The sequence below is a fragment of the Lepidochelys kempii genome, chromosome 3 (assembly GCF_965140285.1).
Source record: "Lepidochelys kempii isolate rLepKem1 chromosome 3, rLepKem1.hap1, whole genome shotgun sequence".
Classification (NCBI taxonomy): domain Eukaryota; kingdom Metazoa; phylum Chordata; order Testudines; family Cheloniidae; genus Lepidochelys; species Lepidochelys kempii.
In genome coordinates, this window is record NC_136382.1 from 1,390,572 (window position 1) to 1,414,790 (window position 24,219).

Sequence of the window (24,219 nt, forward strand, 5' to 3'; positions counted from 1 at the left end):
GTGGGCAGGGAGGGGGCCCCTGCGGAGCCCAGGCAGGGGAACAAGGCTGGAGCAGCAATTCCGGCGTGAGCTGCTCCCGGGGCCCCGCGGCTCTGGCTGGTGCTCACGTGTGCCTGGCTCTGGCAACGGTGGCTTCTCCTGCTGGCTCTGCCCGGCAGCGCCGGCCCCACTCCCCAGCAGCGCCTCCCCGCCTGCCCCAGGGACCCAAGCTGGCTCTGCCCCGGCAGGACTGAGGGGCAGCCCTGGGGGGGCTGCAAGGTGCAGGGGGGGTTCACCCCACGCCTGGAGCCCCCGCCGCAGAGCCGCGCCACGCTCAGGGCAGGCTGGGTGCTGGCCTTGCAGTTCTCTCCCGGGGGCTGCGTCTGGGCTGAGTCGGGCACCCCCGGGCAACGCGGCTCGCCCTGGTGAGGAGCGGCCCACGGCACCAGGGTGGCTGGGGGGGCAGCCAGGCTGAGAAGCGAGGCGGGGCCCAGGGTACAAAACACAGTGACTCTTCTTTATTAATACATGAAATAGATGCCCGAGCAGAGCTGGCCCGTGCCAGGGTAGGGCACCACCGCCCGCAGAGCTGGCCACGGGCCCCTTCCCCACATGGCTCCCTCAGCGGCAGGGCTGCCCGCCGGCTCTTCTCTGGTGTCGTCTGTGCAGGGCCGGGGCCCCCCAGTCCTGCGTGCCCCACGGGCGCCCTCTGGCCCTGGCATGTGGGTGGCTGGGGTCTCTGCCCGGGGCGGTGAGGGGCTGAGGTGGTGAGCAGGAGCTGTGCAGCAGGGGCATGGCAGGCAGGTGCCCCTCAGGGCAGGCAGCAGGGCAGGAATGGGCGCGACAGGATGATAAATAACAGGGAGGTGCCGGTCGATGTGGGTCGGGGAGGGGCCTGGCTTCAGGGGAGGGGGATCCCCACCCCGGGCCTGGGGCATCCCTGCAGGATTTACAGCCCGGAGCGTCCCTGGAGCCCCCCGCAGCAGCTGGCCGGCCTGCAGGAGACGCGTCCGTGGCTGGCCCCTGAGGAGCCCTGGCCATGAGCCCCCTGGGCCCCTCAGCCGGGTGGGCTGGGGGGTAGCTGGGAGCAGCGAGGGACCCGGGGGCCGCTCTGGGCAGGGCCTGGGAGCCAGGAGCCCTCCAGCTTATTAAGGGCAGGGCTGCCCTGCTCGGGGGCGGGGGGGGGCGCTGGGCTGGGCTCCACGGGGCACTCGCTGCCTCCTGAGCCCCTGCTGCAGCACATGGGGGTGGGCTGCCGGCCTGGGCTCCCCTCTCCCCATGCCCAGGGGGCCAGGCCAGGCCAGCTGCGGTGGGGGGTCCCCCTGCCCCCGGCTCTGACGGGGCACAGCCTTTGCAGCCCCGAGGGCGAGGGTGCTGCGGGGCCGGCCCAGGATGCAACGCGCCCGGAGCCCAGCTGGGCCCCTGCCCCGTGCCCAGGGGCAGCGTCACAGTGGGGTAGGGACTAGCCGGCCTCGTCCCCTGGGCTGGGGTACAGCAGCACCCCGCTGAAGACGGTGAGCGGCTCGTCGGAGGAGTGGGCCAGCTGGCCCGTCACCAGGTCCACGCAGAGCGTCTCGCCGGCCTCCAGCTGCAGCAGCAGGTTGAAGACACCCAGGGAGCCGGGGCTGGGCTGGTTCTCGGCCACCGGCTTGTTCTCCAGGCCCTCGGGCTGGTAGCCGCCCGAGTCGCTGCGGGCGATGCCCTGGTTGGAGCGCGACAGCACGGCCTCGACCTTCTCGCTCCGGTGCCCCGTCAGCACGGCGCTGATGAAGTACCGCCCGGACACGGGCACAGTGAAGACACCTGGGAGGGGGCAGCCCGTCAGCGGGGCAGGAGCGTCCCCCCAGGGGGTCTCATTGCCCCAGGGCACTGCCCCTGGGGCCTGGGGGGGGGGGGGGTGAGCACGCGATGAGCCCCTGCCAGCCCTGCCCTGGGCTCCCCACACACAGCTCTGCCGGTGCCCCCAATCCCTCCCCACAGCCCCCTGCTGCCCCAGCCCTGGGCTCCCCTCCCCCAGCCCTGCCAGTGCCCCCAATCCCGCCCCACGGCCCCTGCTACCCCATCCCTGAGCTCCCCTCCCCCAGCCCTGCCAGTGCCTCCAATCCCACCCCACAGCCCCCTGCTACCCCAGCCCTGGGCTCCCCTCCCCCAGCCCTGCCAGTGCCCCCAATCCCGCCCCACAGCCCCCTGCTACCCCAGCCCTGGGCTCCCCTCCCCCAGCCCTGCCAGTGCCCCCAATCCCGCCCCACAGCCCCCTGCTACCCCATCCCTGAGCTCCCCTCCCCCAGCCCTGCCAGTGCCCCCAATCCCGCCCCACAGCCCCCGGCTACCCCAGCCCTGGGGTCCCCCCCAAGCTCAGCCAGGGCCCCTGAAGCCCCCCCCCAACCCCAGCTCTGCCAGTAACACTAAATTCCGCCCCCGCCCAGCCCCTTGCTGCTCCCCCCTCCTGAGCCCGAGGGGAGACCCCCTGGCCTGGGGCTGACGTGGACAGTCACTGCCGATGAGCAAGACGCCCCAAACCAGCGCGGCAGCCCCCTGCTCTCTAGCTCACCCACACCAGCTGGGTACGAGGCACTGTGGAGGGCTGGCTATGGGGAGCTCCCACCATGGGGCTGGCCGTGGGGCACTGCTCACCGGTGTAGGGGTCGTAGGCGTCCCCGTCGTTCACCAGCAGCCTGTCGAAGGGGATGGTACCGGGCTCCACGTGCCGGGACGTCAGCGCGGCCGAGAAGGCGACTCTGGGCACCACGGCCGCCTCGCCCACCGGGCCTGGCACAGAGAGACAGGGTCGGCACGGTGCCATTAGGACCCCCCGTTCCCAGCCTCCTCCCTGCCCCCAGGCAGGTCTGTGTCCCCCACAGCTCCTCGCCCATCACCCGATGCCCAGGGCCCCCAGCCAGTCACCCCCCCAGCTCTCCCTGCCCCCCGTGCCTGGGTCCCCCAGCCCACCCCCAGCTCCTCACCCATTCCCCCGTGCCCGGGGCCCCCAGCCCACCCCCACCTCCATGCCATGCCCAGGGGCCCCCAGCCCATCAGACCCCAGCTCTCCCTGTCCCCCACACCCAGGGGCCCCTATCCCACCCCCAGCTTTCCCCCACCCCCAGGGCCCCCATACCACCACACGCCCGGCTCTCCCCACCCCCTGGCCCACCCCCCCGTCCCTCCCCACAGCCAACCTCACCTTGCTCGCCAGGGAGCCCTGGAAGAGAAGGGAGAGGAGACGAGAGGTGAGCGCAGGGTGCTGGGTTTGGCAGGGCCTGGGAGGTAGCGGGGCGGGGGGGAGCTGTGCAGTGGGGCAGGGGGGTAGCAGGGCGGGGGGAGCTGTGCAGTGGGATGGGGGTAGCAGGGCAGAGGGAGCTGTGCAGTGGGGCAGGGGGTAGCAGGGCAGAGGGAGCTGTGCAGTGGGTCAGGGGGGTAGCAGGGCAGGGGGAGCTGTGCAGTGGGTCAGGGGGGTAGCAGGGCAGGGGGAGCTGTGCAGTGGGTCAGGGGGTAGCAGGGCAGAGGGAGCTGTGCAGTGGGGCAGGGGGGTAGCAGGGCAGAGGGAGCTGTGCAGTGGGGCAGGGGGGTAGCAGGGCGGGGGGAGCTGTGCAGTGGGATGGGGGATAGCAGGGCAGGGGGAGCTGTGCAGTGGGGCAGGGGGGTAGCAGGGCGGGGGGGGCTGTGCAGTGGGGGGGTAGCAGGGGCGGGGGAGCTGTGCAGTGGGATGGGGGTAGCAGGGCAGAGGGAGCTGTGCAGTGGGGCAGGGGGTAGCAGGGCAGAGGGAGCTGTGCAGTGGGTCAGGGGGGTAGCAGGGCAGGGGGAGCTGTGCAGTGGGTCAGGGGGTAGCAGGGCAGAGGGAGCTGTGCAGTGGGGCAGGGGGTAGCAGGGCAGAGGGAGCTGTGCAGTGGGGCAGGGGGGTAGCAGGGCGGGGGGAGCTGTGCAGTGGGATGGGGGTAGCAGGGCAGAGGGAGCTGTGCAGTGGGGCAGGGGGTAGCAGGGCAGAGGGAGCTGTGCAGTGGGTCAGGGGGGTAGCAGGGCAGGGGGAGCTGTGCAGTGGGGCAGGGGGGTAGCAGGGCGGGGGGGGCTGTGCAGTGGGGGGGTAGCAGGGCGGGGGAGCTGTGCAGTGGGATGGGGGTAGCAGGGCAGAGGGAGCTGTGCAGTGGGGCAGGGGGTAGCAGGGCAGAGGGAGCTGTGCAGTGGGTCAGGGGGGGTAGCAGGGCAGGGGGAGCTGTGCAGTGGGTCAGGGGGTAGCAGGGCAGAGGGAGCTGTGCAGTGGGGCAGGGGGTAGCAGGGCAGAGGGAGCTGTGCAGTGGGGCAGGGGGGTAGCAGGGCGGGGGGAGCTGTGCAGTGGGATGGGGGATAGCAGGGCAGGGGGAGCTGTGCAGTGGGGCAGGGGGGTAGCAGGGCGGGGGGGCTGTGCAGTGGGGGGGTAGCAGGGCGGGGGAGCTGTGCAGTGGGATGGGGGTAGCAGGGCGGGGGAGCTGTGCAGTGGGGCAGGGGGTAGCAGGGCAGAGGGAGCTGTGCAGTGGGATGGGGGTAGCAGGGCGGGGGAGCTGTGCAGTGGGGCAGGGGGTAGCAGGGCAGAGGGAGCTGTGCAGTGGGATGGGGGTAGCAGGGCAGGGGGAGCTGTGCAGTGGGGATGGGGGGTAGCAGGGCAGGGGGAGCTGTGCAGTGGGGGGCTGGCAGGGCGGGGGAGCTGTGCAGTGGGGATGGGGGGTAGCAGGGCAGGGGGAGCTGTGCAGTGGGGGGCTGGCAGGGCGGGGGAGCTGTGCAGTGGGGCAGGGGGGTAGCAGGGCGGGGGAGCTGTGCAGTGGGATGGGGGTAGCAGGGCAGGGGGAGCTGTGCAGTGGGGATGGGGGGTAGCAGGGCAGGGGGAGCTGTGCAGTGGGGGGCTGGCAGGGCGGGGGAGCTGTGCAGTGGGGATGGGGGGTAGCAGGGCAGGGGGAGCTGTGCAGTGGGGGGCTGGCAGGGCGGGGGAGCTGTGCAGTGGGGCAGGGGGGTAGCAGGGCGGGGGAGCTGTGCAGTGGGGGGGTAGCAGGGCCGGGGAGCTGTGCAGTGGGGCAGGGGGGTAGCAGGGTGGAGGGAGCTGTGCAGTGGGGCAGGGGGGTAGCAGGGTGGAGGGAGCTGTGCAGTGGGGGGGTAGCAGGGCGGGGGGAGCTGTGCAGTGGGGGGGTAGCAGGGCGGGGGAGCTGTGCAGTGGGGCAGGGGGGGTAGCAGGGCGGGGGAAGCTGTGCAGTGGGGATGGGGGGTAGCAGGGCGGGGGAGCTGTGCAGTGGGGGGGTAGCAGGGCGGGGGAGCTGTGCAGTGGGACAGGGGGGTAGCAGAGCGGGGGGAGCTGTGCCTGCACCGGGGTGGGGGATACAGGGCGAGCACCCAGGAAAGGGGCCCCTGGGGTGGCCGGGGCGTTGGCTCATGGCCAGGTTCTGGTTCCCCGGGTGCCGCCTGGCCTGGGCCGGGTTCTCCTCTATGGGGAGCGGGGGCCACAGGCCCCAGGGCAGCACACGAGGGGCAGCGCAGCCCTGGCTCAGGGTCTGTGACCCCCTAGGAGCTCGGCCCATTGCTGGGGGCCATTGGGGCATTGCCTCCCCCGGCCCCCCATCGAAAGCGGCTGTGCCAGGCCGGGTTTCCTCGTGGCTCAGGCTGGTCCCTTGGTGGCGCAGGCGGGTGGGAGGCCGACACCCGTGCGGGTGGGCGCCTGGGGCGGGCAGGGGTCAGGCCCTGTGGCACCCGCGTGAGGCTGTAGCTGTAACCAGAGCCGTGGGGCCCGCGAGGTGGGGAGGGAGCGGAGGGGCAGCCGTGGGCAGCGGCTGAGTTTGTGCCATGACCCTGCGATGGACCCAGCCACTCCCCTCCCCGTGGGGCAGGGCTGCTCCTCACCTGGGGGTCCCATGGGACCTTGTTCTCCGTCCTTGCCTGAGGGCCCTGCTGGCCCTGAGGGACCCGGTCTTCCCATGGGGCCTTCGGGTCCAGGTGGGCCGGGGGGTCCTGAAACAGAACCCAGAGAGTTAGAGCTGCCCCCCTGGGCCAGTAGGAGCCTCCACCCCCACCTCCCTGAGCGTCCCCCCCCGAGATCGGAGCCCTTGATCCCACCCCAATCCACCCCCTGGAACCAGCCAGTCCCCACCAAGGGGCAATCGGAGCCATGGCCAGTCCTCATCCCTGTGCTGTCCCAGCTCCCCACATGGTGCCTCGTCTCTTGCCCCACCACGGTGTCCTGCCTCCATGCCCAGCGGTGCCTGGGGGCCCTGCCCCCCGGTGCCCTGCCCCCTGATGCCCTGCCCCCATACCCAGTGGTGCCCAGGGGCCCTGCCCCCCAATGCCCTGCCCCCCATGCCTAGCAGCGCCCGGGAGCCCTGCCCCCTGATGCCCTGCCCCCATACCCAGTGGTGCCCAGGGGCCCTGCCCCCCAATGCCCTGCCCCCCATGCCCAGCAGCGCCCAGGGGCCCTGCCTCCCGGTGCCCTGCCCCCCCTACCCGGTGGTGCCTGGGGGCCCTGCCCCCAGTGCCCTGCCCCCCATGCCCAGCAGCACTCGGGGGTCCTGCCCCCCAATGCCCTGCCCCCCATGCCCAGCAGCGCCCAGGGGCCCTGCCCCCCATACCCGGCGGTGCCCGGGGGCCGTACCTGCCAGGTCCAGGTGCGTGAGGTTGTGCACCTCGCCCTGCAGGCGCAGCAGGGAGGCGTTGAGGGTGCTCAGGCGGGGGTGGACGGTGCCCAGGCGGGCGTCCTGCAGCTTGTCGAGCAGGGCGCCGTGGGTGCGCAGGGTGCCGTTCACCTCCTGCAGGCAGCCCCACAGCCCCGTCACGTGCTTGCTCAGCCCCTCCTTGACCTTGCGCAGGCTGCCGGAGACGGCGTCCAGCCGCTCGCAGACGCCCTCCAGCTTGGCCAGCCGCTGCTCCAGGCCGCCGGCCGCACGCCGGCACTCCCCGGCCTCGCCCCGCAGCGTGCCCCCCAGCTGGTGCAGCTGGTGCGTCACCCCCTCCAGCCGCTCCTCGCTCTCGGCCGCGCGCTCTGTGGCCTCGGCCTGCACCTTGTTGATCTCGGCGATGATGCGGTCCTTGGTGGAGCCCAGCTCGTGGAGGTCGGTCTGGTGCTTGTCCACGGTGCTCTGCAGCCCGCGCAGCGTGTCGTTCAGGGAGCTGAAGCTCAGGATCACCTCGGACAGCTCGCCCTGCAGCGACTTCAGGTCCACGGCCGACGTGCCCCCGAAGACGCTGAAGCCGTCCAGGGGCTTGTGGGCCTCCACAGGCTCCCGGCCCTGCTCCGGCTTCCTGGGCAGCAGCGGGCAAGCCCCAGTGCAGGCCGCCACCTCCCCGCGCAGCCGGCCCACCTCCTCCTGCAGGGCAGCGCAGGCCCGGCTGCAGCCGCGCTGCTCGGCCTGCCCCGTGCCGCTCAGCGCCCCCAGCTCGGCCTCCAGCCGGCCCAGCCGCGCCCCCGTGCGGTTGAAGTAGAGCGCCAGGTCCTTGGCGCTAGGGTTGGTGGCGCTGCCCGCTGCACCCAGCCGCTGGCTCTCCAGCTTTTTGATCTCGGCCGCCAGGCGCCCTAGCGACTCCCCGTTTGCCCCCACCAGCTCCCGCAGCTTCTTCCCCTCGGCCTGCAGGGCCCGCACGGAGCCGGCCAGCCCGTCCCTGGAGCTGCTGAGCTGGTGCAGGCCAGAGCCCAGGCTCCGCAGCTGCACGTCGTTATCCTGCACCCGGCGCGCCAGCTCACTGAGGATGTCGCTGGTCTGTGAGTCCCGGCTGCCCAGGGAGGGGGCCTGGGGCGTGGGGCAGGGCTGGCTGCACCCCACGCCCGGGCCCTGCTGCTCTGTCGCCACAGCCACACTCTGAGCCACGCTGTCCTTCAGCGTCTCCATGTCGCGGCTCAGGTTGGCCAGGGCCCGCTGCACGTGGGCCTGGAAGCCGCTCAGCTGGCCGGCCACATTGGCGAGCTCCCCCTCGGCCCCACTGAGCCGCCGGCTCAGCTCCCCCGCCAGGTGGCCTTGCAGGTGGGGCAGCTGCTGGGCGTGGTGCTCCTCCAGGCGGCGCTGGGTGGCGTTCAGACGCCCCTCCATCTCCACCAGCCGGCCCTCCAGCGCCCGCCCCGCCCCTGCCGGCTCCAGACCAGCCAGCTCGTGGTCCAGGCGCCCATTGAGGATGGCGAAGGAGCCAGAGACGCGGTCCAGCCCCCGCTCCAGGTCAGCCACCCTGCCGCGCAGCTCATCCAGCTGGGAGCAGCAGTCCTTGGGCAGGCGCCCTGCCAGGCCGCTCACGTGCCGCTGGATGCTCTCCACCGCCTCCCGGTTGCGCTGGTCCACGGAGCTGATCAGTTTCTCCAGGCCCCGCATGCGCTCGCGGTCCTCGGCCTGCTGCCGCCGCAGGCCCTCGCTGCCCTCCAGGCAGGTGGCGCAGGACTCCTGCACCCGCCGCTCCACCTCCTGCAGGAGCAGTGCCCCTCCTGGCAGGGCCCCCGGCCCCTGCCCGGGCCCCTGCCCGTTGCTGAGATTGGTCAGCTCGGCGTCGTGGCTGGAGATGCGGTTGTCCAGGCGCTGCAGATGCTTCTGGATCTCGTTGAGGGTCTCCTTCATCTCGGGCTGGGCGGCCGCGTCGGCCGGCTGCTTCCCGTTCAGCGACAGCTCCACCGCCTTGTGCCCCTCCTGCAGCAGCTTCTCCGTGGTGGCCTGCAGGTCCTGCAGCTGCTTGCTCAGGCTCTGCACCTTCTCCTCCAGCTGCTTCACCTTCTCCGCCTCTCCCCGGCCTGCAGAGCAGAGCGCTGTGAGCGGGGCTCCCCCGAGCCGGGCACGGCCCCGGGCAGCCCTCCCCGCCCCGCCCCGCCTCGTCTCGCCCTGCCCCGCCTCGCCCCCGGCCCGCCCCGCCTCGCCCCGCCCCACCCCTCCCCGCCTCGCCTCGCCCCGCCTCGTCCCGCCCCTCCCCTCCCTGCCCCACCCCGCCCCACCCCGCCCCGCCCCGCCCTGCCCTGCCCCGCCCCGCCTCTCCCCGGCCTGCAGAGCAGAGCACTGTGAGCGGGGCTCCCCCGAGCCGGGCACGGCCCCGGGCAGCCCTCCCCGCCCCGCCCCGCCTCGCCTCGCCCTGCCCCGCCTCGCCCCTGGCCCGCCCCGCCTCGCCCCGCCCCACCCCTCCCCGCCTCGCCTCACCCCGCCCCGCCTCGCCTCGTCCCGCCCCTCCCCTCCCTGCCCCACCCCGCCCCACCCCACCCCGCCCCGCCCCGCCCTGCCCCGCCCCGCCTCTCCCCGGCCTGCAGAGCAGAGCACTGTGAGCGGGGCTCCCCCGAGCCGGGCACGGCCCCGGGCAGCCCTCCCCGCCCCGCCCCGCCTCGCCTCGCCCTGCCCCGCCTTGCCCCCGGCCCGCCCCGCCTCGCCCCGCCCCTCCCCGCCTCGCCTCGCCCCGCCTCGCCTCGCCCCGCCTCGCCTCGTCCCGCCCCTCCCCTCCCTGCCCCACCCCGCCCCACCCCGCCTCGCCCCGCCCTGCCCCGCCCCGCCTCTCCCCGGCCTGCAGAGCAGAGCACTGTGAGCGGGGCTCCCCCGAGCCGGGCACGGCCCCGGGCAGCCCTCCCCGCCCCGCCTCACCTCGCCCCGCCTCGCCCCGCCCCACCTCACCCCGCCCCTCCCTGCCCCGGCCCGCCCCGCCCCCAGCCCACCTCGCCCCACCCCGCCCTGCCCTGCCTCGCCTCGCCCCGCCCCGCCCCGCCTCGCCCCCGGCCTGCAGAGCAGAGCACTGTGAGCTGGCTCCCCCGAGCTGGGCACGGCCCCAGGCAGCCCTCCCCGCCCCGCCTCGCCCCGCCTCGCCTCGCCCAGCCTCGCCCCGCCCCGCCCCGCCTCGCCCCCGGCCTGCAGAGCAGAGCGCTCTGAGCGGGGCTCCCTGGCCACCACCTCTGGCTGAGCTGAGGCTCTGGATCCCTAGTTCTGGCCCCCAAGCTGGGCCAAGGCTTTTCCCTTCGGGGTGCAGTTGCCCCAGGTGGCCACCAGCCGCTCTCAGCTGTATCCCATGGAGATGGGGGGTCCCAGCATGCAACGGGGCCTGGCGCTCAGGCAAGAGGGAGCGTTGTGTGCTGGGAGCGGAGGTCGAGGCCAGCTCGGTCTGGAGGGCAAAGGGAGGGGGCGCTGGGGAGCAGGGGCAGCCGAGAGACTCTGCAACTCTGCCCCCAAACAGGACCCCCCACACCTTCCGTCTCTGGGCCTCATTCCCGCCCCAGCTCCCCACACCTCACCTCTCCCCGCACAAACCTGGCTCTCCCCCCCAATCCCCAAGCCATTGGTACCTTCTCCGCCCAGGCCGCTCAGGGGGTTCCCAAAGCCGGAAAGTGTGGGGCGGCCGGGCTTGGGGCGCGGGCGGGTGGTGGTGAGAGGGGGGCCCTGGGCTGGCCCCTCCAGGCAGTCGTCACCCGAGTAGCCATGGCAGCATTTCCACTCCATGTCCGACACGGTCTTATAGGCCACCTTGTAGCGGGGCCTCAGGTAACTGCGATACCTGCAGGGCAAGGGAGAGTGGGTGAGACACCGGCGCTGCCCACCGGGGGGCGCCACCCCTGCCCTGTGCGGATAGTGTAGTTGTAGGGTTTCCTGTTTGTATTTTGTATAACTTAGAATGAAGGCGAAAGGATGATCATGTCGTATGTATTCAGTGTATTGTTCTATGCTACCATATGACTGCATTCTGCTGGCCACACTGACTGGACAGCAGGAAGGAACGACCCTGGGACATTGGAAAAAACACCTCGGACAGGCTGCCTGTGTCTGAACTGATGTCGAGGCAGGAAAAGACCAGAATGGTCCCTATGGCTGAGTCTGGTCACCTTTTGTTTTAGGAGAAGTTTTCCTACATAAGGGCTTGTTTCTTTTCTGCATTGCAAACGAAGTTGCGTAAGGTTCTTTTGTAATCCCTTTAGTAACCATATAACCCTTTCTAAAATGTTATCCTGTCTGAAATTCTCTGTAAAATCGTTTGGTGTGAGTGAAGGCTGTGTGCATGGGCAAGGAGGAGTGTGGAATCATAGAATCATAGAATATCAGGGTTGGAAGGGACCTCAGGAGGTCATCTAGTCCAACCCCCTGCTCAAAGCAGGACCGATCCCCAACTAAATCATCCCAGCCAGGGCTTTGTCAAGCTTGACCTTAAAAATATCTAAGGAAGGAGATTCCACCCCCTCCCTAGGGAACCCATTCCCGTGCTTCACCACCCTCCTGGTGAAAAAGTTTTTCCTAATATCCAATCTAAACCTCCCCTACTGCAACTTGAGACCATTACTCCTCGTTCTGTCATCTGCCACCACTGAGAACAGTCTAGATCCATCCTCTTTGGAACCCCCTTTCAGGTAGTTGAAAGCAGCTATCAAATCCCCCCTCATTCTTCTCTTCTGCAGGCTAAACAATCCCAGCTCCCTCAGCCTCTCCTCATAACTCATGTGTTCCAGTCCCCTAATCATTTTTGTTGCCCTTCGCTGGACTCTCTCCAATTTATCCACATCCTTCTTGTAGTGTGGGGCCCAAAACTGGACACAGTACTCCAGATGAGGCCTCACCAATGTCGAATAGAGGGGGACGATCACGTCCCTCGATCTGCTGGCAATGCCCCTACTTATACATCCCAAAATGCCATTGGCCTTCTTGGCAACAAGGGCACACTGCTGACTCATATCCAGCTTCTCGTCCACTATCACCCCTAGGTCCTTTTCCGTAGAACTGCTGCCTAGCCATTTGGTCCCTAGTCTGTAGCGGTGCATGGGATTCTTCCGTCCTAAGTGCAGGACTCTGCACTTGTCCTTGTTGAACCTCATGAGATTTCTTTTGGCCCAATCCTCCAATTTGTCTAGGGCCCCCTGTATCCTATCCCTGCCCTCCAGCGTATCTACCACTCCTCCCAGTTTAGTGTCATCTGCAAACTTGCTGAGGGTGCAATCCACCCCATCCTCCAGATCATTTATGAAGATATTGAACAAAACCGGCCCCAGGACTGACCCCTGGGGCACTCCACTTGATACCGGCTGCCAACTAGACATGGGACCATTGATCACTACCCGTTGAGCCCGACAATCTAGCCAACTTTCTAGTCCATTCATCCAGCCCATACTTCTTTAACTTGCTGGCAAGAATACTGTGGGAGACCGTGTCAAAAGCTTTGCTAAAGTCAAGGAACAACACGTCCACTGCTTTCCCTTCATCCACAGAGCCAGTTATCTCCTCATAGAAGGCAATTAGATTAGTCAGGCATGACTTGCCCTTGGTGAATCCACACCTCACAATGGAAGCCTCACAAATGTCCAGATGGTCAAGAAGAAGTGAGAAACTTGGAGAAACAATCACAAAACATCCATTGTTGTTGATGCTCAATGAGTTAGCAGCACTGATGACCTCGGAGGCGAGGCAACAAATAAGAGAGAACAGCAGAAAACCCCACAATTAACACCACTTAAGGACTAACAATTACAGAATGACATTGCAGAATGACAAAATCCACAGACTAAAGTGGGAATTTACAAGTATAATGCTGGGGTGTTTTGCCATAAGACTCTGGGTTCAGTCCTGTGAAACCTCGGAGCATCGGGTCACGACCGACAGAGCCCAGCTCCTCACTCAAGCTCGGTCTAACTGGCCATTAGATTGACTCGTTTTACGACAGCCTGGTAAATGGAAGAGCATCTGCAGGACTTGTGTGTGTGTGATTCAATGCACATGCTAACGGTTGTATTTTCGATAAACGCGGCGTCTTGCCTTTCCCCTGAAAAAGATCCCGTGTGCCTCTTCTAAGCAAGCTCATAGCACGTCAGACACCAGCATTGCCCTGGGCTACTTCATAGATCCCCAGGCCAGAAGGGCCCAGTGCGATGGACTGGTCTGACCCCCAGCCTCGCAGGGCCCAGGACTGCCCCCGGAGCAGAGACGGTAGAGAAACAGCCGTTCTGGATTTATAACGAGCTGGTGAGGGAGAATCCAGCCCGGCACCGTGAATTGCTCCCGAGGCTAGTGACTCTCACTGTTAATAACTGACACCTTTTTGCCAGTTGGAATTGGTGCAGTGTCAGCTTCTTGCCACTGGCTCTTGTCCAACCTTCCTCTGCCAGCCTGACGAGCCCTTAGCTCAGGGGGGCCAACCCGGAGCTCCAGAGCCGCATGCGGCTCTTCAGAGGTTACTACGGGGCTCCTTGTACAGGCCCCGACTCTGGGGCTGGAGCGACAGGCGCCCACTTTCCAGTTTGCCGGGGGCGCTCACTGCTCAACCCTGGCTCTGCCCCAGGCCCTGCCCCCACTCCACCCCTTCCGCTGAGCCGGCCGTGCCCTCGCTCCTCCCCCAGAGCCTCCTGCGCATGCAAAACAGCTGATCACGGTAGGCGAGAGGCATGGCGAGAGGGGGAAGCGCTGGGGGCTGGAGGAGGGGAGCAGCTGATGGGCTGCTGATGTATTACTGTGGCTCTTTGGCGATGTATATTGGGAATTCTGGCTCCTTCTCAGGCTCAGGTTGGCCACCCCTGCCCTATAGGGTCTCCAACCCTCCTGGTTTGGCCGGGAGTCTCCCGGAATCAGGCTCCATCTCCCAGAGGCTACTGAAGCCAAACCGAGAGATTTTAGGCTGCTAAAAGCCCGGCAGTGCAGAGGGGCTCCCGGAAGTGACCGGCATGTCCAGCAGCAGCTCCTAGGCAAAGACAGGGCCAGGGGGTCTCCGCGTGCTGCCCCCGTCCCGAGCGCTGACTCCACAGTTCCCACTGGCCAGGAACAGGGAACCACAGTCAGTGGGAGCTGTGGGAGCGGTGCTGGCAGGCAGGGGCAGCACGCAGAGCCACCTGGCCGCCCCTGAGCCTAGGAGCCGCCGCCGGACAAGCCAGTCACTTCCGGGAGCCACCCGAGGTAAGCACCGTCCATCAGGAGCCCACACCCCTCTCCCCCTCTTGCATCCCAACCGCCCTTCCATCAGCCCCTCCTGCACCCAAACTCCCTCCCGGAGCCCACAACCCACACTCACACCCCAATCCCCTGCAGCTCAGCCCAGAGCCCCCTCCCGCACCCCAAACCCCAGACCAGTGAAAGTGAGGGAGGGTGAGGGAAAGCAAGTGACGGAGGGAGGGGGAATGGAGTGAGCGGGATGGGGGCCTCAGAGAAAGGGCGGGGCAGGGGTGGGACCTTGGGGAAGTGGGTGGGGCAAGGGTGTTTGGGTTTGTGGGATTAGACAGTTGGCAACCCTATGAGCCCATGGTGCAATATTTGTTCCCATGTAGGTTCTTACAGCCTGGGGTCAAGTCCCCCCTGAACCTTCCTTTTGAGAACATAAGTCCAGCAGAGGTAGGGTTGCCAACTTTCTAATTGCAGAAAACTGAACACACTTGCCCCACCCTCTGCCCTGCTCCTTCCATGAGGCCACGCCCCTTCTCCAAGGTCATGCCCCCCCCCGCTCACTCCATCCTCCCTCCCTCCGTCACTTGCTCTCCCCCACCCTCGCTCACTCACTCATTTTCACCGGGCTAGGGCAGGGTGTGACGAAGTGGGACTGTTCTTAATGTTTCCTCTGAATAGTGTGGGGGTGCCTCAGTTTCCCTTAGGCAGTTCTTAAGTCTCTAGGGGGTGGGGTAAGGGGGTATGATCATTGCAGAGCCCTAGAGGGCAGGTGTGTGCAGGGGTCTGGACACAGAGAATGGCCGACACCCTGTTTCCTGGCAACTGATGGCCTGGGCCCTTCCCCCCTGCAAGGTGAGAGCTAAAGGGTTGGAGAACAAAGGAATCAGGTGACCTCCTGGCCTGGGAAAGGAACAAAGCCCAGAGGAGGAGGGGCTGGAGGGGGTTTCAGTTTGGGGCTGGCCGGGACATGGAGTGAAGGGCAGACGGGGTTGTCTGGCTCACTGCCCCCCAAAATGGACCCAGCTGAGGGGTCCTGTTCTCTGCACCTACAAGCTCCGTTTTAGACCATGTTCCTATCGTCTAGTAAACCTTCTGTTTTCCTGGCTGGCTGAGAGTCCCGTCTGACTGCGGAGTTGGGGGGCAGGACCCTCTGGCTTCCCCAGGACCCCGCCTGGGGGGACTCGCTGTGGGAAGTGCAGGGAGGGGCAGAGGAGGCTGAATGCTCTGAGGTCAGACCCAGGAAGGTGGGAGCCGGGTGAGCTGTGTGTCCTGCAGACAGGCTGCTCCCACAGAGGAGACTTCCCCAGAGTCCTGACTGGCTTCATGGGGAGCAGTTCCAGAGCATCGTCCGGGGACTCCGTGACTCAGGGCGTTGGGGTGCGGGCAGGGGATGAGCTCTCCGGCTGGGGGTGTGGGCTCAGGAGTGGGGCCAGGGATGAGGGGTTTGGGGTGCAGGAGGGAGCTCAGGGCTAGGGCAGGGCATTGGGGTGTGGGCGGGGGATGAGTGCTCCGGCTGGGGTGTGGGCTCGGGGGTGGGGCCAGGGCTGAGGGGTTTGGGGTGCAGAAGGGGGCTCAGGGCTAGGGCAGGGTGTTGGGGTGCAGGTAGGGGATGAGTGCTCCGGCTGGGGGTGTGGACTCGGGGGTGGGGCCAGGGCTGAAGGGTTTGGGGTGCAGGAGGGGGCTCAGGGCTAGGGCAGGGCGTTGGGGTGCGGGCGGGGGATGAGCTCTCCGGCTGGGGGTGTGGGCTCAGGAGTGGGGCCAGGGATGAGGGGTTTGGGGTGCAGGAGGGGGCTCAGGACTGGAGCAGGGAGGTCGGGTGTGGGAGGCGGTTCGCCTAGGAGCTGGAGGAACATGCTGGCCACTTCCGGGAGCCGCGCAGAGCCGGGTAGGGAGCCTGCCAGCCCCGCACCAACCAGAGCCACCAGAGCCCCGTTTTGACCCCGTGTTCTGGTCAAAACCGGGATGCTGGACAACCCTAGGCAGAGCTGCAGCAGCGTGAGCCCTCGGGAACGGAGGCTCTGAACACAACGCTTTGGGACAATGCTGCTTTTAACCAGTTGCCTTTCAATGACACAAGCCCGGAATCGGTTCCCTCACCCTGGCAAATCTTTTTTTAACTTTCCTGATTTGTTTGGGAGTTTACGTTTAACACAGCCCTGCTCTGTCTTGGCTTTGTGTCTGCGGCTGCCTGCTGGCACAGCCGGTTCCTGGGCGGTGCGGGGCTGACCGGGTTCTCCTGGAGTCGCTCGTTCTCAGCCAGGTTTTCTAACCCTCTGATCGTTCTCCGGGCTCTTCCCAGACCCGCCTTGATCTGTGGGCACCAGGCCTGGACACAGGACCCCAGCAGCGGGCACACTGGTGCCCCATACATAGGGAGGCCACAGGGCTCACCATGGAGGAAGGGTGAGATCCCTGGGGGACTTGGCCCATGGGAGGGTGTGATGTTATGAGTGTAATATAATAGCTCATGGAAAGGTGACAGGGCCAGAAAGAGTTAATGAACTCCCAGACTGACCTGACCCAGGGCCGGACTGTAAAGACTGGTTAGGAGGATCTGTAAATGAACAGAGCTGTGAAATGCAGCCGGCATTGTGTGAGAGAGAAGGGGAGCTGTGTGCTCAGGTCTCCTGATGTCAGCAAACAAGTCTTGTCTATGGCTCTGGCTTTGATTCAAAGATCAAAAGAGGAATATTAACATTTAGGAAGACACTGGAGTGACATAGTATTATTGTCTATATGGCTCTTTGAAGGTTGTGGTAACCGGTATCTGAACTGTTAATGGATAAATGACCCTGGGCTAATTGCCAGGATGTTTGGGAGAAGGAAAGTGAAGCCGATTGTTTTCTCAGGCCAAAAGGCTGCAGGGAATGTATAAAACCCTGGGACACGATCCTTCTTCATCTCCGATCTGCTTTGGGTTTCAAGAAGGGGAAACCCTGAGCCATAAGGATTGAGATCCCCAGTCACTGACTGGAGTCACCCTGAACATGGACATTGGACTGTAACCCATGGACTATTTCTAAAAGGACTTTTGGCAACTACAGACTCACCATCTCTGCTCTGTATCTGAACCTCAAGAACTGAACTCAAGTCTGTATATTGATCTTTCAACCAACTCTCCCTCTTTTCTTTTTTAATAGATTTTAGTTTAGTTACTAAGGATTGACTGTAAGCGTGTATTTGGGGTAAGATCTGAGTTATCATTTGACCTGGGTCTGGGGCTTGGTCCTTTGGGGTCAGGAGAATCTTTTCTTTTCTATGATGAAATAAGATTTTCAGAATTTAGCATCCTATGCTTGACGTGTGTGTCTGGATGGAGGCCTGCGGCTGGGCACTTTAAGGGCACTGCGTTGTTTGGACGTCTGAGTACCCAGGGAGGTGCTGGAGAAGCTGGTTTGGGCTGGCTGGGTAAATCGAAGGAGTGGAATATCCACCAGTGGTTGGGGTTTGTCCGTCCCGGTCTGTTTGCAGTTCACCCTGATGGAGTGACCTCAGCTGGCTCCCACGGGCAGCCCCGTCACAGAGGGCTCCTCCCAGAGGCCAACCCTGTGGGGCTGTGACCGGGGCAAACTGGAGCCATGGAAATATGGCAGGTTCTGGTTCCTCTGGGACCGGGCCAGGGCTGCTGTCTCTGGAACCGTTCCCAGCCTTTCCCGCTAGGGGGCGCCCTGTACCTTCTCTTGGGGCCCTGGACGGGGCCAGCGTGCTCCATCTGCAGCTGCTGTCTCTGGGTCCCTGCTCTGCCCGCTGCCCCCGGGGCAGGCGATGCCAGGCCGCCAGGCCTCGTTCCCTCCATGGAGACCATGACCCCAGCTCCCCCCGCCCCGCAGCCAGGCACCAGCAATGCACCAAACCCCACACCTCTCCCACCCCTGGGATTTCACCCCCCCACGCCCAGGACCCCTCTCCTTTCCCTTCCCAGTGCCAGTCCTCCCATCTCCTGCCAGCCCCCCACTGCACTCAGAGGTCACTGTGCTTCTGTCCACTGGCAGCTCCCTGCCCCCAGCCCAGGTAGCATGAGGCTCCCCTCTCCCCACATTGCAGCACAAGGCCCACCCCAGAACGTCTATATCTTGGCCAGGACAGAGCCAGGCACAGGGGCTATGCACACAAGGCCCCGCTGGTTCCCGACCCGCAGCCCCCTGCTCGCCCAGCCCTGGGCTCCCCCCAGCCTGCCAGTGCCCCTCACTCCCGACCCTCCGCTCCCGGGTCTCTTGCCCCCACACTCACGTCACCATGCGTGGGCACTGGAGCTGTCCCCACCCGCAGGGCTGGTAGTCGGGTTTGACGAAGGTGTCCACGCCGTCCTCCACCATGCAGCTCACCGTGCGCGTCACCACGTAGGCGCACCAGTTCCTGCAGCAGGAGTGAGAATCAGGCCCAGCAAGCACAAGGCGCCTCCCCTGCCCCCCACGTGCAGCGACCCCCCGGCCTGGTGCAGCGAGCCCCCTACCTCCCACCCTGGTGCAGCGAGCCCCCCGGCCTGGTGCAGCGAGCCCCCTACTCCTCGCCCTGGTGCAGCGACCCCCCGGCCTGGTGCAGCGACCCCCTGGCCTGGTGCAGCGAGCCCCCCGGCCTGGTGCAGTGAGCCCCCTACCTCCCACCCTGGTGCAGCGAGCCCCCCGGCCTGGTGCAGCGAGCCCCCCGGCCTGGTGCAGTGAGCCCCCTACCTCCCACCCTGGTGCAGCAAGCCCCCTGGCCTGGTGCAGCGAGCCCCCCCTGCAGCAAGGGCCCCGCCCCGCTGGGAGCAGCCGGTCACAGCTCACTGCTAATGGGACAACGAGCCTGTTAAAGAGGCTCCCCCCCACTCCTTTTGATCTCTGCCCTGTCCGGTGCCCCTGGCAGCAGCCAGCCCCTTTGATCACAGAGGGGGAACCAGCAGGGTCACGAGCAGGGTAACTCAGGGGAGGACCACGTTTGTGGCTTCTGGGGCAGGACGTGCCATGGCTCCCCTGAGCCTCCCAGGAACTTGGGGCAAAGGTAAATTCTGCCCCCACCCCCAGCCTCTCCAGCCCAGAGTCGTCTCCGCTGGGCGGGTGGCTGCCAGGCCCCCCACTGCACTGTGGGGTGGCTACAGGATTGTCTGCCCCACTGGGGCTATTACAGGAGGGACCCCACTGGCTGGGGGGCTGGGGCAGGTCTAGCCCTGGCAGCAGGGGGCGTTTGGGCGGCTGTGCCAGGGGCCCATGAGGTGATTCCCATGGGACACCCCCCAGTGCAGCTGAGACCCTATTGGTTCAGGTACACCCCCGCCCCAGCCAGCCCCATCTCCTTGTGGGTTTGACGGGGCCCAGCCTTTTCCCAGGCAACTCCCCGCTCCCAGCCTGGGGTCTCCCCTGAGCCCCTTCCTCTGCTCCCTGCAGCCCCACCCGGGCTCTGAGCTCCCCGGGGCCAGCGTGGGGCCCAGCCTGCAGCCACCAGCTCTCTGCACCAGTCTGGCTGCAGCACGTCCCTGAGCCCCGGGCTGGGATGGTTAATCATTGCGGGGCTGGGGGGGCTGGGCCAGCTTGCAGGGGTGTGACGAAGCGGGACTGTTCTTAATGTTTCCTCTGAATAGTGTGGGGGTGCCTCAGTTTCCCCATGCAGTTCTTAAGTCTCTAGGGGGTGGGATAAGGGTGTATGGTCCTTGCAGAGCCCTGGAGGGCAGGTGTGTGCAGGGGTCTGGACACAGAGAATGGCCGACACCCTGTTTCCTGGCCACTGATGGCCTGGGCCCTTCCCCCCTGCAAGGTGAGAGCTAAAGGGTTGGAGAACAAAGGAATCAGGTACCCTCCTGGCCCGGAAAGGGACAAAGCCCAGAGGAGGAGGGGCTGGAGAGAGTTTCAGTTTGGGGCTGGCTGGGACATGGAGTGAAGGGGAGACGTGGTTGTCTGGCTCCCTGCCCCCCAAAATGGACCCAGCTAAGGGGTCCTGTTCTCTGCACCTGCAAGCTCTGTGTTAGACCATGTTCCTGTCGTCTAATAAACCTCTGTTTTCCTGGCTGGCTGAGAGTCACGTCTGACTGCAGAGCTGGGGGGCAGGACCCTCTGGCTTCCCCACAACCCCGTCAGGGCGGACTCGCTGTGGGAAGCGCAGGGAGAGGCAGAGGAGGCTGAATGCTCCGAGGTCAGACCCAGGAAGGGGGAAGGCGGGTGAGCTGTGTGTCCTGCACATGATGGCACATGATGTGGGGGGGCGGAATAAACAAGGGGAAATAGTTTTACTTTGTGTAATGACCCATCCACTCCCAGAGTCCTGCCTGGCTTCGCATGGAGCCGCTCCAGAGCATCGCCCGGGGACTCCGTGACAGGGGGGCATGAGTGGGGGGAAACATGGAGCTGCCCCATGGGCCCTGGCTGCCATGAAAACAGGGGGAGCCTGCCCATTCCCCGCATAGCTCCGGGGGTGTAGCCCCCCCCACCATGCTGCAGGGAGAACCCCGCCCTGTGCTGGCAGTTCGGTGGGGGGGGGGCCTTTCTGCTGAGCAAACACAGACCCAGACTGGGGTCAGGGAGGGGGTGCTCAGCAGGGGGCGGGCGGGGGGGGCTGTGCTGAAGGGAGCGGGGGCTCAGGGGGCAGGCTGGGGGGCTGTGCTGCAGGGAGGTGGCGATCAGCGGGGGGCAGGCTGGGGGCTGTGCTGCAGGGAGGGGGGGCTCAGTGGGGGGGCAGGCTGGGGGGCTATGCTGCAGGGAGGGGGGGCTCAGCAGGGGGCAGACTGGGGGGGCTGTGCTGCAGGGAGGGGGACTCAGGGGGGCAGGCTGGGGGGCTGTGCTGCAGGGAGGGGGGGCTCAGCAGGGGGCAGACTGGGGGGGCTGTGCTGCAGGGAGGGGGCGCTCAGCGGGGGGCAGGCTGGGGGGCTGTGCTGCAGGGAGGGAGGACTCAGGGGGGGCGAGCTGGGGAGGCTGTGCTGCGGGGGGGCTCAAGGGGGGCCCTCTGCACTCCCAGCTGGCTGTCGCTCCTGGCTGGTTCCCAGCCTCCCTCCCAAACGCCTGCTCTGGGACACAAGCCGCCTCCCTTCCTGTCCCGAGTGTGGGGCTGAACCGCCCCGCTGTCTGCTCTAGGGCCCAGGGGCTCTGCCCCCCTGCAGCTGGGACTCCTCCACAGGGGGTGCCCGGCCCCATGGCGCGTCATACAGGGCAATGCCAGGCCCCTGCGCGAGGCACGGACCTGGCTGGGGGTCCCTGCGTCGCCGGGTGGGGACGTCCCTGCCCCAGAGAGCAGCCCTTGGGGCCGCGATGCCCCCGGGGCGTGGGCGGCGCTGTCCTCGGCCCAGTCCCCTCTGGCAGGACACTGGCATCGAACGGGCCAGGCCGAGCCATGGGGCCAGGCCAGGCTGGGGAGTGAGGGGGGGCCTGTCCATGTCCTGTGGGTCACTAAGCCCCTCCCAACCCCTCCTCCTGTCACAGCTTTGCTGGGGGCTTGCCAGCTGCTCCCTGCCCCAGAGCCCCCCATAGGAGCACTGGGCACTGCACCCCCATCCCCCTGCCAGCCCCTGGGGCGTCTGGCTGGCCCCACCCCCTCCCCTGGCTGGGGGGGACTGGGTCCCGCTCTGCCCCGCCCGGCTGAGGCTGCTCCTGGGGGGCTGGCAGGGGTTGCCCGCTGTGGCTGGCACCTCCCGTTTGCTGGGAACACGGTGCCCAGGCCGGTGCCCAGCGAGGCCGCGTGTCCCTCCCCCGGGCAGCTGCACCGGCCCCAATGCGGACATGGCTCCAGCTCAGCGGAGACTGAGCCACGGCCAGGGGCAGCTGCCCCCTGCCCGGGAGTGCCCCTCCCCTGCCCCCGCAGTGCCCCCTGCCCCCCGACAGCGCCCCCTGCCCCCGACAGCACCTCCCCCTGCCCCCGACAGCGCCCCTGCCCCCCTCAGCGCCCCCTGTCCCCGACAGTGCCCCCTCTCCCTCTGTCAGTGCCACCCCCTGTCCTCCCAACAGTGTCCCCTTATCCCCCCGACAGTGCCCCCCCGCCCAATGGTGCCCCTTGTCCCCCTTGATACAGTCCCCCCACAGCGCCTCCCCTGCCCCCTTGCCAGTGCCCCGCTCCCCGGGCACATGCTCCATCTGGCTGCAGCTCCGCAATCCCTGGGCCCCTCTCGCTCGCGGCTGGCGTGGGGCCAGGCCAGGCTCACTCGGCGCTTCACCATCGTCCCCGCCCCAAGCAGCAGGGCCCAGCGGGGGTGCAGGGGCCTGGCCTGTGGGGTGGGGGCCAGTTGGTCTGCTCGAGAGCCCCCCCAGCGCCCCAGTCAACGCACTGCAGCCCTGGGGGCCCCCCGGCCGGGTGCCACATCTCCCAGAGCACCCCCACCTCACCAGACACACGCCCTGGGCACACACCCGCTGCAAGGAATTAGCACAGCTGAGCCCCCGTCTCCCTCCTCCGAGCCCCCAGCCTCCCTCCCAGCTCCCCCTCCCCATCCTCCCGCTGCCCCCCACTCCTCTGTGTCCCCTGGCTCCCCCAACCCACCCTCTCCTCCCTCCCGCCTGCTCCCCCACCTCCGTCCCCCCAGCCCCCTTCTCCACTCCCCCTTCCCCCTGCTCCCCAACCCTCTGTGCCCGCTGGCTCCCCCACCTCCCAACCCCCTGCCACCGCCAACTCCTCCCTCCCACCACCCCGGTCGGAGGCTTTCCATGTGCCTCACACACAGGAATCTGCGCATGTCCCGGGTCAGTGTCCCTCCCCCATTCTGGGCCTGGGGACACTGAGGCACGGAGCAGGGCCGGGACCCACCTGAGACCACCCAGCGAGGCGGAGCTATGCCCAGGGGCTGCAGACAGATGCCCCCAAGACGCGCCGCCCACACCCACGGCAGATGCCTGCAGCAGCTGGGCCGAACCCCACAAAATGAGCCACCGGGAGACTGGTCCCCCTGCCCTAGGGGATCCCCAGGGTGTCCCCTCCAGCCCAGCACCTCCCTGGGACTCTCCTCATCTCCATGGGGCGGGGGAGCCCCCCGAGCGCCCTTCCAGCTCTCCGTGCTGGGACCTCTTGTCCAAGGCCAGATGGGGTTCCCCAGGGTGCCCCTCGGCGCCCACAGCCACCCTCACACTCCCTGCCCCGGCGCGGCCCCTTACCTGTGCCGGCTGGCGGCCCGGGCACCGGGCTGGGCCTGCGGGCTCCCCTGGGCTGCGGGGGCCGGGCCCTGGCTCAGCGGCGCGGCCCCCCCGGTGTAGAGGCTGTAGCGGGGCGGGTAGTTGGCGGCCCAGGCCACCCCGGCCAGGAGGCAGCAGAGGCTGCCCCAGAGGCGCGCCATGGCCGTGTGGGCGCGAAGGCGTCGGGCCGTCCCGCTCAGCCGCTCGTGGCTCCCCGCGCCGTCCACACGGCCCGCCCCAGCCGGGCTGCTCCCCTCACTGGGGCTGGCCTCCCCTCCGCCCGCCCCTGCAGCTGTCAGCCCCGCCCGCCCCCACTTCCTGCCCCCCGGCCCCCCCGGCCTGGCTCAGCGCCCCCCTGCCCCCAGGGCCACCTGGGCCCTTTCTTCCTGCAGCTCCTGCGAGGGGCTTTTCTGCAACTCCAGTTCCTGCTCCCCCCGCCCCCCCGCCAGCCCCCTCCCCCGCCCGGCCGCAATCACATCTGCTTCTCGTTAGGCCCGGACGCCAACACGGACAGGGGAGAAAACACAGAAAACGGGAAAATCAAGAGAGGCCGGGCAGGGGGCCAGGGGCCGCGCAGCAGCCAGGACGGCAAGCGCTACCGAGTGGGGTCCCTGCCGGGCGCTGGCCCAGCCCCGCTGCGGCGCCCCCGGCCCCGCCACGGCACCCCCGGCTCTCCCACGGCACCCCCGGCCCCACCACGGCACCCCCAGCCCCACCACGGCACCCCCAGCCCCGCCATGGCACCCCCGGCTCTCCCACGGCACCCCCGGCCCCGCCACGGCACCCCCGGCCCCACCACGGCACCCCCAGCCCCGCCATGGCACCCCCGGCTCTCCCACGGCACCCCCGGCCCCGCCACGGCACCCCCGGCCCCACCACGGCACCCCCAGCCCCGCCATGGCACCCCCGGCTCTCCCACGGCACCCCCGGCCCCGCCACGGCACCCCCGGCCCCACCACTGCACCCCCGGCCCCACCACGGCACCCCCGGCCCCGCCACGGCACCCCCGGCCCCGCCACGGCACCCCAGCCCCGCCATGGCACCCCCGGCTCTCCCACGGCACCCCCGGCCCCGCCACGGCACCCCCAGCCCCACCACAGCACCCCCAGCCCCGCCATGGCACCCCCGGCTCTCCCACGGCACCCCCGGCCCCGCCACGGCAACCCCGGCCCCACCACGGCACCCCCAGCCCCGCCATGGCACCCCCGGCTCTCCCACGGCACCCCCGGCCCCGCCACGGCACCCCCAGCCCCACCACAGCACCCCCAGCCCTGCCATGGCACCCCCGGCTCTCCCACGGCACCCCCGGCCCCGCCACGGCAACCCCGGCCCCACCACGGCACCCCCAGCCCCGCCATGGCACCCCCGGCTCTCCCACG

At 67.7% G+C, this 24,219-nt stretch overlaps 1 protein-coding gene across 2 annotated transcripts; it reads right to left on the reverse strand.

Annotated features, from left to right (window-relative positions):
- Nucleotides 1–475: 475 nt before the first annotated feature.
- Nucleotides 476–23,113, reverse strand: EMILIN1 (elastin microfibril interfacer 1). Of its 2 annotated transcripts, XM_078852003.1 has the most exons (8): nt 22,823–23,113; nt 18,009–18,134; nt 10,214–10,422; nt 6,581–8,692; nt 5,836–5,943; nt 3,161–3,178; nt 2,614–2,748; nt 476–1,782 (listed from the first exon to the last, which is right to left on the reverse strand). In XM_078852003.1, the coding sequence occupies exons 1-8, from the start codon at nt 22,999–23,001 to the stop codon at nt 1,442–1,444; spliced, it is 3,228 nt and encodes a 1,075-aa protein (XP_078708129.1). In that variant the 5' UTR covers nt 23,002–23,113; the 3' UTR covers nt 476–1,441. The 2 variants fall into 2 exon arrangements, with proteins under 2 accessions (XP_078708129.1, XP_078708130.1); XM_078852004.1 differs by lacking the exon at nt 3,161–3,178.
- Nucleotides 23,114–24,219: the final 1,106 nt, after the last annotated feature.